This window comes from Columba livia, chromosome 5, assembly GCF_036013475.1.
Source record: "Columba livia isolate bColLiv1 breed racing homer chromosome 5, bColLiv1.pat.W.v2, whole genome shotgun sequence".
NCBI classification, from domain to species: Eukaryota; Metazoa; Chordata; class Aves; order Columbiformes; family Columbidae; genus Columba; species Columba livia.
The window spans coordinates 9,467,632-9,483,841 of NC_088606.1; the positions used below are offsets into that span (position 1 = coordinate 9,467,632).

Below are 16,210 nucleotides of genomic sequence, written 5' to 3' on the forward strand. Positions count from 1 at the left end.
GTTGTGTGGTTTGCCCCAGCATCTAGCCCTTTGACTGTCAGCCAGGCACAATGCTCCACTTTTCCCTGAAAATAAGTACATGCAGAAACTTTTCCTTGTCTCATGCCATTCACATTTTAATCCAAAGAACCATCTTTAGCAGAGTTACTTGAAAGAGTGAATTCCAAAATGGGAATTTTAGAATGAGTAAGAAACTCAAAGGACATCCATGCAGGAGCAAAAATTAGCGTTTGGTAGTGAATGGGATAATAGATTTTCTACAAAGCAAGAGCTGCTTTAACTGATACTTGCATCATATTCTGAAGGGGAAAAATGTCTAAGTAGGATTACTCATTGTTATTTTGAAAAATAGTTAGAAATCAGCTTTTGGTGAACCTCAACTTGGTCAGCAGCTCTCCCTCAGATCAGAGAACTATACAAAAGGTTGGCTTGTTTTTTTGTTTGAAGTATATGCGGGTTTATTATTAGCCAAAGATCTGTGAAACTATCACGAGAAAATTAGTGGTTTTGACTGCTGATATTTCCTGCTGTGAGCTGTGCTTTCTCTATTTCTACTTCTAAAATCAGCTGAAAGCAAATAATTTACAAGAACACAAAAATGTCATTAATCATTCCCCAAATATTTTCATATATATCAGATCTGATCTGTGTTTTAGTAAAAAGTTACACTGATTTTTATATGAACTATGTCCTTACACTCCTTAACATTGACTTTTTCACATAATGGGATGGATTATGAGAAAAAAAAAATGTTTGTGCAACAAATAGCTCAGACAGCTCAGTGCCTAATTAAAGTAACCAGTTAGTCAGAGCCCATTTTGGAGGCAGAGTGGGCATTTTCACATGAGAATGACTACATGTAGCATTTGTACTCATGGTGGTGGATGGATACAAAGGCAAATGATGTATTCAGTTGTAATGCTAACTTATTAATCAGGCTTCCTATGAACAGACAGTGCTGGAGTGGTTGTGTAGGGTAATAGAGTGAGTCTCTGCTATAACTATCTTCTTTGGGGGCACGTGTTGGACGAGAAAATTATTGACTATGTAAGTGGTATAAACCAGACTTTTGAAAGGTATTTCACACACAAGTATTTATAAGGGGACATTTCTGTGATTTATAGAGATGGATGGAGGCAGGACCCCCACAGAAGTGTTATGAAAGGAATACATTTAGTAATGACACTGGGATCGTACATCTATATTTGGATTATACATCCATAGTGGTTTTAACAACTGCTTCAGTCAGTCTAACAGGAATCTGTAAACGAAATGGTTTGGATAAGATAGCAGGAGAAATCCTCGTTTTCTTTTTAAAATTATCCTTTCTCATAGATTAAAAATAAGCTTTTTGATAACTGTACTGGGTTATGCCAGGAAAGATCATCACAAAAATTAGGGGGTTAATTCTGTAATTGTAATGTATACATTGCATGCTTCACCAACCAAATATATAAACTGTATTTATTCTAAATAAACCTTAAAGCCCAGAGAATAAGCCTAACACTTGCATATAATTTCAAGAATGAATGTAATCTCTCCTAAATAATGCCAGCTTGTTTCTTAGTAAGAAAACCATGTACTCGGTGCATGTGACAACAAATCATCCCTGGGTCTCATGGTGAGGAGATCGCAGCAGCTGTCAGGAGTCTCTGAGGAGCCCAAGCAAACTGTCCACAGCACATTTTCCTAGGAGCTCTGCCCTCCTTCTCTCCCTTTCTCCCTCTTTTTGCTTTGCTACTGTGGATGAACAGTCCCAGTCCTGTAGAACTGCCCACATCCCAATCATGTGGCCAGTCGTGGTCCATGGGACTCCTCCTGAAGACCTGGACCGTTGTTCCTCTTCTGCTGCTGATGAGCACAGCAGGACCAGGAGCATGCCTGGGTGTGTGGACGTGGGGTATGTCTGTTCAGAGACCCAGCTGCTCAGAGGGCACTGGGAAATACAACATTCCGGAGTGGCAGGACCTCACTGGCTGTAGGTAGGGAGAATCTGGTAGTACACATGTTGTTTGGAGGGCAGCAGTTTTGTCACTTCAGTGCCAGCACCCATAGGTAAACATGTCATCAGAATTTACTGTACATCCAGTCAGTACCTGGCAAGATGACATCCCAGTCAACCTGTGGGCTGTGGAGCATGTACAAATGCAGAAACACCTCTCTTGATTTAAAAAATGATGCAATCCCTCTCTTTCAATGCAGGACCATGACTTGCCCAGGAGGCAACTACACATAGCAGCAACAAGGAAGGCTGTGGCAGGCAGATGGCAGAGCAGATGGTTGATGCAGGTCGATGGTTGAGCAGGTGGGGTGTTTGCATGCTGCAAATGGTGCTCAGTCTGGCAGCATGATGCTGGCAGGGGTGTTCAGGGCACCCACCACTGCAGAGGCACGAGGTGCTCTGAAACAGGGAGGCTGAAGTAGCTGAGTCAGATTATCTTGTTGGATGTGGACAATAGCTGATTGCAAGGCTTGGGTATGAAAACTTGCGGAAAAAAATCTGTTTTTTTTCTTTCAGTTTCCAGAGTTGTTTTTTTTTTTTGTTTGTTTGTTTGTTTGTTTGTTTGTTTTCCTGAATAGAAGTTTTAATTAATCCAGCAACCATGAGGGAAGCTTGTGATGAGTCCACCTTGAAGTCCTTTGCAGGCTGGTATCTCTGGGTCAGTCTGCCCCTGAAAAGCAGCATTGAGAGAAGATACCCTGGCAGAAAGACAGGTTTGGGATCGGAGGAGCCCACAGCATGTCCCTCTGCCATAGCCCATTACTAGCACCTCGGCAAGACTGCCTAAAGGTGTCTCCAAACCCTCATGATGGAGCCAAAGACAGCCCCAGAACAGAGACAGGAGCAAATGGCAGGGAAAGAAAACCAATTATTTTGTTTCTTTCTCAAGGACACTGAGAGAACAGCCAGAAGGGCCACACATACACGTCCAGCCACACAACAGCAAAACCAACCCAGTGTGGGTGAGAAAACCCCATGCAGCACAACCCTTTCTTTGCCCCGGTGGGCAACCACAGCCTTTCCAGCCCAGGGGAAACAGCTTGTAGACATACTTGCATCAGTCCCAGGCACCGTGGAGCTGTATTGGCACATAAACAGTGAGAAACACAGCAGTCCTTGCACGGGGCAGTGTGTTTGGGGTGTTTCTGCTGACTGCTGCCCATGCCATTCTCAGCTGTGTTTTATTAATTTATTTGCACTCTTTTGTGTTTGGGGCTTGTTACTGGTTCACAATCAGTCTCTGCCTAGCTTTGAAAAATGGGGGTTGGAGCCAGCAGATCTCCACCCTGCCCTGTGATAGGGACACAATGCCTTTGCAATACTCTCCCAAGTTGTGACATGTACCACAAACTGGTCCTCTGCCAGCAGTCCTCTGTGTGTGGAACTGCAGGTAAATCCAGGTGCTACATGGACACCTCTGCACTGTCACACTCTTATTTCAGGGCCTGGGCTGACTGAAGTCAGGCCCCTGGGCAGCACACACGGATACAGACCCTGAGCCTGGTCCTGGGACTTCCATTTGCATCAGAGAAAAGAGGGCAAGAAAGCCATGAAAAGAAGAATTTTCCTCTTCCTACAAATCCTCCTCTTTTAAAGGCCCAGTAAGGGACAGAGAGGGCAGGAAAACCATCATCCTCTAATCCAAAACAGGAGCTGACTGTCACACCAGTACAAACAGACTATGCAAACTCCTCCACTAACTCTGTTCTTGCGAGGAGACAGAGATGGACTGCGATAAGGTTTTGGCTCTCGTAGACACTTGGAACCACATGCAAGGCCAGCCAGAGCCTGTGTGCTGAGGGGAAGGGAGCTGGACCTTGCCAAGTTGGCACTGACAAATCGCAGCAAGGAGCAATGTCCTTAACCTGGCTGCAATAGCTCTCAGGAGATGGAGCGAGAGTTTCCTGCTTAGCAGGGACTTTGCAGAAGGCAATGTCTCTGGGACGAAGGCAGACTCCAGTCTGTCAAACTTGCTGTTGTTGCACAAAAATCGCACAACCCAGACATGTTTGTCAAGACTTATTTTTGTCATTGACTGTTGCTGCAGCGTGGTGGCAGATTAAGGTCCCCAATGTGTTAAGTGATATAACAATATACCTGGATACGCCTCAGAGGACTCACAAGCTTTGTGTCAAGCTAGTCGAGCAAAACAGAGGTGGCAGCAATGAGGAAATAGTGGAAACATAGATTTATAAAGAAAGAAGGAAAGCTTTTTTAGGCTGCATTTTGGTTTGTTTCATTGTCTAGAACATCTCAGAAATTCTCAGTCGTAAAAACATCGCTGTTGGCTGGAGCAGAGCTGTGGATGCAGTTACCCAGCATGTGGGTTTGTGCAGAGTGCTCGTGGTGGAGGCACATAGCACAACCAGGCATGAGCCCTGTGATCTTGCTATGTGAGGGATCTCCTTCTGCTGTCCTGCGGAGGGGCTGAGACCTCTGCTTGGAGACCTGAATGCAAAATCTTGCTCTGAAAACATATGTTTGTTTTCTAGTCAAGAAAAATGAGGGAGGTCTGCAAAGAAGAGTTAAGTATTTCAGGCAATCCGCAGCTGCTGAAGTTTTTGTTCCCACTGTCATGCCCCTCGGGTGTCTGGATGAGGGAAGGATACACTGTGCAATGCTGCATTTCTTTTTAACTTCTGTCCAGCTCCTCTGAAGCGCCCGTCAGGAGCCAGAGCAACACATGGCAGTGGAGATGTAGCAACAGCAGCACAGCACCTACGACTCTCAAATGGATTCTTATGATGACAGGCAGGAAAAACGGAGTGGCATTTGTCTTGAGGTTGAAAAGAAAAGGCAAGTAAGACGGTGTGCAACCACTCAGAGACCTGGACTCACCTTGGGCTGACAGCAGTAAAAATATTTTGCTGACAGGACATGACGTATTCCCATGGAAATGAGATTTACATTGCTTTTGGAAAATACATTGAAGTGACCCTCCACACAGATACCATAGATAGCTTAATGAGCAAATCTTAAATATTGGGACATTTGATTCATAAAATAAAATAATGGAAAATTAATGTTAGTTAAACTTCAGTCTTCAAACAAATCTGAACAGATTCAATGCAAGAACCACCCTGACAGAGCTTCCTGTCTTTCAACACAGTAAGAAAAAATATAGAGACTTGTTTTAAATCAATACTTACAAAAATCATGATGCAGTATTTTAATTTTTTAAATAGTGGTAGATCATTCTGTTCACTGGCTGAGTTGCAACAGTAGTATTTTTGTAATTAGTGGTTCTTTGCAAAGTCATGAAATATATATATATATATACAGTGCATATCTATATAGAAGTAATATGAGCTTAGATGAGTTTTGCACTGATAGGCTATTTGGCAAAGAAAACACTTTTAGTTGTCCATTAGGGCTGGATTCAATAGAAATTTTGGCTGATTTCACTGCAAGTCTTGGAAACCCTCAGAGTATTCAAGGCTTAGGCAGTCAGATGCCTGCTTTAATTTCTATTGACAAAGGAAAAGGAGGGATGAGTAAATGTAAAACATTTCCTTCCAGCATTGAGCTAAGAGAGGCAGCGTGGTGCAGGGAGGAGGTGGAATCCAGGACATCTGGGTTGTATTTATTACTGGCTCTGCTGCCAAACTTGCTTTGTGACTTTGAGCAGGTCTTATTTTATTTTATTTTTTTTCCTTTTCTACTTTTCTGTGCCGCAGGGAGAGCTCACCTGCACTCACATGGTGCTCTGGGCATGTGCAGGGACTGTCTCAGGGACCATGACCAAATGCCACAGCTGCCCACCTGGCGTATTCATATGCGCCAGGCAATGTTGGGGTGATCTTGTACCCCAGAGGGTACAAGAGGGGTAGTTATGCCCTTTGAGAGCACAAATAGAAAAATGCACTGTACATCATAAATACATGCCTGTAAATACTAGTAACCAATGCCTTCTGCTACTACAGATCAGAAAGTCCTTCAGAACAGGAGTTGGGTTGGCAACCTCTTTCACCTATATTTATGATCTCTTATCTCATTTACTACACCATTCACAGGGAACAACATTTGATTTTGGGATAAGTCACAGGAAGTGAGGTAGTTATTTTGCAATGGACTCCATATGGTGCTTCCAGTGCCCAAAGAAGTTTTCAGGTTCTCAATGTGGAGGAAAGAAGCCTGGCAACCTTTTTTTTTATTTTGTGTTAGATGCATTTTCTGCCAAATGTGAAGAACTGAAAAAGCACGTGAAAGCAAAGAGACAGTCATATATGGCCTTCTGCGTGTCACTAGCAATTGCACCATAGTCCACGAGAGATATTTAGGTTATAACCAGAACATTTCTGGCTATATCTTATTTGCCTTAGTTTTTCACTTTGTACAACACTGATGTCTTAATGCTAGTTGCTGTATACACTAATTTAATTCAAAGCTAATCTGCAAAACGCTTACATTTTTTTCTAGACGTATTTACTCTCACAAGGAGGCAGGCATGATTACTGTGTGCAATGCTGTGTGCTCTGCTGGGTTTTATAAGATGGAACCCAAACTGATTTCAGTACATATCACAGTCTGGATTACAAGATGAATGCAATGTATCATGTCGTAGGTCTGTTTCATTGAGGCCAATGGATGTCTTGCTTGATTAGGTACAGAATGAAATCTCAATACTTCAAGATCTGATCCTGTGGCACTAAATGACCAGCAGGTATCATCTGAATTCTACAGATTTTTGTGAGCTTCCATTTGTAACACAGACTTGGGTCAAGATATCTTCCATGAACAGCCCCTCAGAAATACCTGGAACACTAAACCTTGATCACATCTCCCTCTCCACAAAGCTGTATATAATCTCAAAACTTTCTGCTGAGTGTTGGGATAGGTGATTGAAGAACTTGCCATGAATTGGGATAATCATATGCATTTATGCACAGTACAAATCTATGAATAAAGATGCAATATGCAGCCTAGAGCCAGAGTAATTAATATCAATAGAAAACATTGATAGAAACGATCTGTATCTACATGCTATACAGCAATACTTCCCTTTGGTTTATTCACCCATAAAGAAAAGAGGATATTAAGAATAATGGGGCAACACTAGTATAAATTTGGCTTGGCATAGTAGAGCTTTGTTGTAAGCTATCTTATTTTAGGCATCACTTTAGTTGTTTTGATTTTCCTTCCTCTGCAGGGTACACAATGTGTTCTTCTTCTCACTATAACATACTGGGCAACCTGAGTCAGTCAAGTGACTGGGCTGCAAGACACCTGGGTTCAACCTCTGTTTTGGTGGGTGGTGCAGTCACATCGCCTCTGTCTCTGCATCCCACTGTCTCTCTGTCCATCCTCCTCTCCCTTTGGCTCTCCCATTAGTTTGACAGAAAGGTCTTTGGGGCCAGCATTGTTCTTCACTGTGTATTTGTACAGCATAATGAGGTGTCAGTCTTAGGGCAGGCTTCTGGAAACTACCAAAGCATAAAGTGCAATAGAAATTAATTAAGTGAATACCAGTGTCCGAGATGTCAAGGCAGAGTGTAAAAATTATCTTGAGTAAAGTGGTCTGAATGTTTTAAAGTGTGATCCAAAGCTTCTCCAGACTTCAAAAGCTTAAATCCATCCCTTAACATGCAGCCAGGGCTTCCTGCAATGTTCTCTAGTTCTGCACAGCCAACTTTGCAATGTGAAATAAAAGCTGTAGTTGAATCATCATGGGTTAAAGCCAGTTATTCCCACAGTTCCCATTTCCTAATGTTTTCTACTCATGATGTTCTTCACTTTTAATGATCATAGTAACTCATGCCAAAAACGGTGTTTCCTATCATGTTCTCCTCACATTGTGTATTGTGGTTGATTTTTTTTTTTTTCTAGTCCATATTTTCAATCCCCAGAGAGCTAAGGTTAGTCATAAACATGCTTTTGGCTATCAGATTCATGTGTGGTTTGCTATAGCAACAAACAAAAGCATTAGTCAGAAACTGGCATGAAGCTATAAACACATATTTTTTTGTGATATTACCCAGAGTTAGCTTAATTTATGTGGTACACTGTTGCCACAGAACTGCATCGTAGTCAGGCTATTGTGCTTGTTGAATAGGAACTTCATAGAAAACCCAGAGAAATAAGCAAGTCTGTTTACTGATGTTGTCATCTGAAGATCACAAGCCAAGTTCGGCTATTGCACTGGTATAAATCCAGCTGAACTCCTTCAGAATGTGCATTTAGATCAGATTACAAAATCTGAACTTATATCTATTGAATAAGAGGAAAATTATCATAAATCAAATAAACACTCACTTTGCCTTTGCTGTTTTCACCTCCATAACTTTACTGCAGCAAAATGATTAGAGGTTGGCGTTATCAGATTGCGGGAGATGGTTTAAGGTCGCTGCCAACACACTTGGAGAACATTATCTGCAGCATGGCAGGGAGACCAAGGCCTGGTTAAAGATTTTCATCCTCCAGATGTGCCGATGCAGCCCTGGGAAGGTGCAGTTCATGGAGCCGGTGTCTGTCCAGCCGATCTGGAGATGGGGAGGAGCAGCTTGTGCAGCAAGTGCTGGCTTTTCCTGGGGAGCTGGCTGGGTTTGTTCGGCATTCACTGGAATCCCACAGCGAAACAGATGCTGGTCCCTGAGCCAGCTAGTTTAAAGGTTGCCCTGCAGGCTCTACAGAAGTGGTGGTTTTTGTCTAGGCGGAGGAGGCACCTTCCTGTTAATGCTTTATTCCAACCATTTGCCTTCTCTTCATTGCACCTTTTCAGGAATATGAACCCTTGTATTTTTTGACAGCTGCATTTAATAAAAAACGCATGCATGAAAAATGTATTTACCAGTGTTCCTGAGCTGGCACCACTCAGCAAGAACTTAAACTTCCGTAGAAATTGTTCAGATACATTTTCAGACCCTTCATTTCAGACATATAGCTGTGAAGTGTTTGTGACCTTCCTTGCTGCAGAAGTGTGCAGAGTAACATATAAGTAGTATATGTTTGTGTCAAATGATAAGAGTAACAAAACCCTCAGAGCCTTCTTGTACCTACCAGTCCCGTTGTTTTCAACTGGATCAATGGTTCCAGCTGCAGAGGATAATCCCACAGCAACATGTAGTTTGCACAAGCACACAGACGCCCTCTGAGAATGGGCCTTTGAAATCCAAGAATCAAGAACAAGATCCAGCACCAAGCATTGATCAAGCTGTATTTCAAAAACAAAGACCTGTTTTCCCTAAATGAACCCATGAGCAGAAGAACATGCCCCAGGTGATCCTACATTTTAGCCTCGGCCCTGTTCTCTGTGCTTTGCTTAGCATTGTTGGTTCTGGGTCCTGTGCACTTAAGACCCTGACCCTAGTGTCTTTTCAAAAACTTTCAAGATAGTCTTACTGTAGTAGATTTAACTGGTGTAGAAGTGTAAAAGGACCTGTTTTTCAGACAGCGGTTCCTGATGGAGGACTTTCTCCAGACTATGCCTGGATTGTCTTCACGCTTTTTCCTTCTGTGCCCAGTTGCATCAAGCCCTGCACTGAAAGATGTCAAACATTTAAATTCTCTGAAAACAGGAGAGGTCTGCATGCTTGTCTTCTTCAAAATGCAGCCCAGTGTTTTTCTGTCTCTCTTACGCCCTTTTGGTCAAATGTGGACAGACATTCCCCATAAGAATGTTCAAAGCATAATTATTATATAGTGTTCAAAGTGTTTGTAATTAAGAAAAAAGAAATTCTGCTCTCAGTGTACTTGCGGAATGCTGTCAAACTCACATCAACAGCACTACTTAGAGCAAATATTTCAGCCACTGCTATTGACTTCCTAGTTCATGGAGTACTTTGGGGCTGCGGTATTTAAAAATGTCTCAAGAAGATGGTAGTGGAGCATTTTGCCTGTTGACACCTCAAAAACAGTAGACAGGATAATTTCATGGTAGCAATTGTTGTCTTTCGCTGGCTTTATTGACTGTAAGCTGTGTGTGGTGGTGGGGAAAGGAACACAAATGCACCTTCCTTAGGAGGGAGCAACAGTCTCTCTGCTGCAGATGGTGAACTGCAGCCCACAGACAAAGCAGGGTCCTCACCGCGGCTGTTGGATGAGACAGGGTGCAAGAGAGCATGAGTAGTAAAACACCATTGGTTTTAAAATAATCTTTGCAAGCATTTGCAGAAAAAATTACAGATGGATTGAGGGGCATCTCCAGGTGCCTCCTGCTCTACCCTCTTGCACTCAAACACTGCACTGCTTCATAAAGCGAGGTGGTCATTGCCATTCTGCAAGGTGGGGACAAGACATGGGATTGTCCTCATGCTGCACAGATGTAAATGACTCTGAAGAAGCCACCTGAGAGAATAATCAGATCTGCTTGCAGTAGATCTCAAAGGCTGTAACTGAAGCCCTGGGGTTTTCCTTTTCCTTGTATGAGTTTTGTATTAGTACAAGACTGTTGATTTCAGTAGAGCCTTTGATCTAGCTAAAGGGCAAAATGTAATTTAATCTCACTTATACATTGATCTGATTCTAGCACAGCTGTTCATTGAGAAAAATGTCACCATGTGCCTTCAAAAAAAATGTATCCTGTTTTAACTGAGTTTAAAAAATTGTAACCTGTGTGTGAACAGATCATTATGATAAGGAAACAGTTACTCATTTCCAGAAGATATCCTTATTTTTTTATTACAGAGAGGCTCTGAATGTTTGGAACTGTTATGAATCATCCTTAGGGTTGATAATCAAATCCAAGAAATAGTCCTCTTGGTGCTTTCAAACAACTCCACCCATCTCAATTCATTCACCAGTTCCTAGATGGATGAACTGCAGTGTAGTTACTTCCTTGCTATTTGAGGCTTTAATCAAAAAGAAATCCATAACTGCAGTAATGTGCCTTTAAAGAAATCATTTTTCCCTATCGTTTATACTAGTCTCTGTGAAACATAAAACTGAAATCTATTTCCTTAACTAAACTGTGTTTTCCTCTAATCTATTAGGCAAGCATGCTGGTTTGTTATTTTTGGGTGCCTCAGAACAGACTAGATGGTGCAGAGGGGAAAAATGAGCACTGAATCATTTAAAAAACACATGCAAAGATTCAATTAATTGTTTCACGAAAATACGATACAAAGAAAGTTAATTACTTTCAGTTTTCTATTTCTATAACTTAACGTGCACTTAAAATCCCAATGTTTTTCAGTCTCACATCTCTGATTATTTCTAATTTCAAATAAAGATGGAGTCCACAAATTTAGTTTGTAATAGAAGACAGTTAGCAAACATCAAGTTTAGAAAATGCTAAGGCAAAGTATACATGTGCTAGGGAAAGACTTTCAAAAAAGAGGTGAAAACCAATGAAATTAAGTAAGGAGACAACATTTTTGAAAATAATTTGGTAGACCACCTGTTGAATTATTTTGAAATCTGACCTTTATTTTGGCTTGAAACCACAGTTTATAGTCCATGTGTTCAGATTTCAATTGCATTGATATGAACAGAAATAAGCTACTTAATTTATTAATTTGATTCAATAGATTAATTTGTCTGTTAATGAGGTTTTATGTTTTTCTAAACCCGCAGCCTGCATGTAGGAATTGTCTCAAATTTTTAAAGGGATTCTCCCCCCACATCAAAAAAAAAAACAAGAGAGAAAGTGAGCAGTGCCAAATGCTGTTTTGCTACCATCATTGTTTATTGACAGAAAAGATTTTTATCTTAATAAAGTGAGGGAACTGCTAACTTTATCTTTGATGTAAAGTATTTTCCCATAATAATTTTCTGTCACCTTTATCCCATATCTCTTGTATTACATAGGCATTAAGGAATTTAAAAGCTTAAGAGATATTTTCTTCTGTGACAATCTACATCCAAACAAGTTGCCCAGGGAACTTTCTCTCACACTGAAAACCTGCTTCCAGTGGCAGATATTTACATAAAAGCCCCCATAAAAGGCTGTGGAAAAGCTACAAGGTTTTTGCTGCATTCCTGTTTTGAGAGGGGCTGTGCCCAGCATACCAGAGAGACGTGCAAAGTAACATCACTCCATTAATATTGGTACATCTGGGCACTTAATTCAGCATTGGATATTACTGGTGGAGTAAGAGATATGAAAAATCTTCCTAGACCATAGTGATCTTTAATGTGAAACATATATATAGAGGTTTGTGTATGCATATATATATTTGTTTATAGTTATATAAACATACAATTTTTTTATGGTGCATTGATTTTGATAAGGACGATTTTAAGCAGTGGTTTTGAAGAGCAATTTGGACTGAAAAATCTGTTTCTAATTTGAAGTGGTAAATGCCGTTTATATAGAGCCCACATTGAGCTTTTTGCATAATGTTAGTAGATCCTCTGTTCTTAAGACCTATTCTTAGGGGACAAATGTGCTCTCTACCAAAAGCACCAAGAATTAACATCCTCCTTTAATGTGTCAGCGAGAGGACAAGGAGCAGTCAGCTTATCCCGCTACCTCTCCAGGTCAATACTGGGCTACCTTAAGAGGGAGCTTGGGCTCTCCAATGCTGCCAACGAAGCCTACAGGGACAGAATGATAACTTTTAATAAATGTCTTCATTTGATTCATTTCTGAATCTGAGCAGGGGTGTGCTTTGGCAGTAGAACAAGCAATGTGCTCTGGGAGAAGCCTGGATTCTTGGGGGGGTGAATCAGCGAGGAGAAGGAATGCGGGAAAGTTAATTTTAATGAGCTTTATGGACCTTATCTGCAATAGGCACCCACCTGCCTCCGCTTCTAGGCAAGTCACGATAAGAGCTGAGTTGACAGCTCTGTAACAGGAGGGCAGCAGGAATCAACTGCCTCTGGCTCTGAGAGGAAGACAGCTTTGTGCTGATTTCCTAGTCTAGTTTTATAGGTGAATGGGTTTCTTTCAGATGGAAAAAAACCTGCAATGTGCCTAATCAATAGATCGGTAACCAGATAACCTCAGGGTAGTTCCTACTGGGGTTTCTGAAACTGGCAAACTGGTAAGCAAGTGAGAGCACTCCACTTGCAACATGCCCCTGAAGACCTTCTTAAAATCATCCAGACGGACAGTGACACCCTGGGAGACTTTAGCTGGGTATCCATGCAACTATTAACAGCACTGGTAGAGACTCAATCACAAGTAAAGGCAGTATATCCCAAAAGATAAAATTGTTGAGAGTCCCAGGAGATAAAACTGTTGAGGATCACCGTGGATCAGACCAGTCTTTATTGCTTTATTTGCCTATGAATCTCTAACTTGGTTTTGCCCTGTTCAAAAGGGTGGTAAGCAATTTTAGTTCATTTGGACAACTGCTAAAATGTGATTCTCTTCCCTTACTGACTTTGTGAGAACAGAGGCCCTGCAGTCCTTGAAAAATATCATAATTGATAATTATCAGAGAGGGTCCTATTTTTGCACCATCATCACAATAATTGTATACCAGAACACCATGGGAATTCATGCAGGAAGTAAAACACACATTGGAAACCCATTCTGTCATGTAAAACCTGACAGAGAGGAAAATTCCTGCCTAGCACAATCAAACATAGACACAGGACAGGACATTACACCCGCCCACTAGGCAATCGTTAAACCCAAACTACAGAGATGATGCAGAACTTGTACTTCTGAGACAGAACCATTGGATAGGGGATAACAGCACTGACCCTCTGGCAGTCTAGCTGGTGCCATGAGCATTTCTCCACCTGCCTTTTTCACCCTGCCACCTGCAGCTGTATTTTAGCTAGCAAAAGGAGGGATGGACCAGGAGAGGCAAATTCAGAGATCAGCCACTGCTACCTGTTTTTGCTGTCTCTTTTGGACATCACTCTAGTCATGTTCTCACAACACACTTTGGCTAAGAGCTTGTTCTCAAGCATTGTGTTACTCCTGTGAAACACTATTCCTTCACAGTAACAGGTGAAATACCAGACTTTTTTTTATTCTTGTACCAGAAGATTTGTGTGGATCTGGCCAAATTACCTTCCCTATATAACCAAGTAACCAAAAAAGCCGTGATAGCTGGATGAAACTCATTAACCCAGCATCTGGGAAATTTCAATTTGACAACTGAAAAAAAAAAGGTCCCCTGTGCTTTTCATGTTTAAATATGACTCAAGCTGAGAAAGTCTGTGCAGAGCCTCACCAGAGTGATTTATTGTCGTGCTCTGAAATGTCCTATGGATTCTATTAAGTTTATCTTTACAATCAGAGGAAAGATGGACCACTGTAAAAATAAAGAGCTCCTTTCTGATCTGTCTCATTAAAGTTTTTGCTCCTATTGTTGAGTGTGAGCAGGCATGCTTTTAATAGTTTTAAATCTGTGGACAGAGCTTATCAATAAACACACACTCACAGGAAAGCCATTCACTCTCTTTTTCATCTGGGGCTGTTAGTTTCTCTTTTTATGGTAGTGTTTATATCTGTTCTTAGTTGCCAGTGCTCTTCCCTGATATTCGTCAACCTGTGGAAAATGCTCTATAAAATCCTACAGGGCACAGTATGGTCTGTAAGAAACCTTAATTCCCTACACATTTCTCTACTTGGATGTACTTTGCAGTGCAGAGTACTATTCCTTCTTACAAAAGTAGGAGCAAATTTTATGAACAGGTCTCTGGCTGGGAGAGGAGAATGATGATTGTAATGTATGTGTATTTTCTGTTTGCAGAAGGTTTTGAGATTTGAAGGCTTTTAATGAAGTATTCACAACTGCCGACAAGGGCAGCTTAACATACCAAGGCATTGAATCAAAACATCTTGTTCATGCCTTGAATGGAAGGAAACTATTCACACGTTGGTTGTTTGGGAGTAGCTGCTCTTCTAGCTCTGCTGTGCTACGAGTCCCTGCTTTTGGCTCCGAAGTCTGAGCTACATTCATCACGGCACAAGTATGCAGCTCCGTGACAGAGTGCAGCCAGGGGGCATTACCAAACCGAACGCAAAACAAAGGCGGGAGTATAGCTTAAACACAGGCCTAGCTGGTTCTGACAGCACCCTGCAGATAATTAGGCCTGTTAAACTCCTTTAGCAGCAAAATCTTTATCTTCGTCCCACAGACCAGTCCTTTGTCTTCATCCCACAGAAATAGTCATGGAGACCAGAATTTCAGGGTTTGGTAGGGAGGGTCCTACTCCCAGCACAGGGCAGAGGGGAAATACAAAAGGGAACGTGCTATTCCTCACTTTATCACTTTTTCTGAAGCAAAACGGCTGCTTTTTCTGCTGTGGCAAGAGCTGACAAGCTGGTTTGTCTGGGTGGAGCTCCTGGGTGCCCTCGCTGTCTCGCTGGCAGGGGTTCAAGTGAAGTAACATCGCATTCCTGCAACGGAGGGCTGGGAGAGGAGGCTGCCTCCTCCGTGACATTGCTCCGGCATCTTCCTGTTGTCACGTATCCTGCCCGGATCGAGTGACAGCCGCGGCATTCCCACTGCAGTCCTGCCATGCCACACAGCCCTGCCCAGCAGTTGTTGTAACTCAGTCTGTGCAATCTTGCAGGACAATGGAATGAATCCAGGTCTGTGGAATGTGCTAGGAAATCTCCATAGAAGATGAACCTGTTGATTTTTCACTGATGGCTTTCCCTGGCATAGCTGGAGCCCTTACTGGGAATGCCATGGGCCTGCTGGAGCTCATGATCCAGCCTACATGGACTGTGCAAGAGTCTGTGCTGTGGGCTGTGCTTCAAACCTCCTGAGAGTTTCCTCAAGGAACACAGTGCATGGATAAAATAATTTGTTTGCAGATGATTTCAGATGCTTATCTTTTCCAACTGACTCTCGAGGATCGTTTTCCTCAGAGCCAGCTTGCTTGCAAGGACATGACTCCTTCACCAAAGTGCCCAGGAGGATTTGGGTGGTGGGGATGATTGCTCTGAGCTGCCACAGCCAAGCTCTTCACACTGAGCCCTGGTCCTAGTTAGTTTTATTCACGTTCTTTACACTTAACCTTGGCATTTACACTTAAAGACATTCACAGCTGAACTCAAGGTATGGTTTTATATCAGATGCTCTTTGCTGTGTAGCCTCCAGACAGCAGCTTTGGACAACAAATCTGCCATGGTGTGTTCCTTTTTAACGATAGACCTTGAAGCATTACCAAGTCTCTGGGTTCTTAAGTCCTCTTTAATGTAGCATTAAGTCACTGCTTCAATTTTTAATTTGAGCTGAATTAAAAAACTCTGGGGGAAACAAAGAGAAAAGGTGAAACATTTCAGGCCACTGATGATATTGAGTATCTATGTTTATGCTTGTACATATCCTTTGCACAACTTTTTTAGCACATGGATCA

At 42.0% G+C, this 16,210-nt stretch overlaps 1 protein-coding gene across 4 annotated transcripts in view; it reads left to right on the forward strand.

Moving 5' to 3' along the window:
- AHNAK2 (AHNAK nucleoprotein 2) overlaps positions 1-16,210 on the forward strand; it is a 77,103-nt gene that overhangs the window by 26,429 nt on the left and 34,464 nt on the right. The window contains exon 2 of one of the 4 annotated variants that reach the window (XM_065063305.1): positions 4,650-4,798. The exons of the other annotated variants lie outside the window; for them this stretch is intronic. Coding sequence (XP_064919377.1) covers positions 4,744-4,798 — 55 coding nt within the window. The 5' untranslated portion in view covers positions 4,650-4,743. The remainder of the gene's footprint in view (positions 1-4,649; positions 4,799-16,210) is intronic. 4 annotated transcript variants of the gene reach the window in all.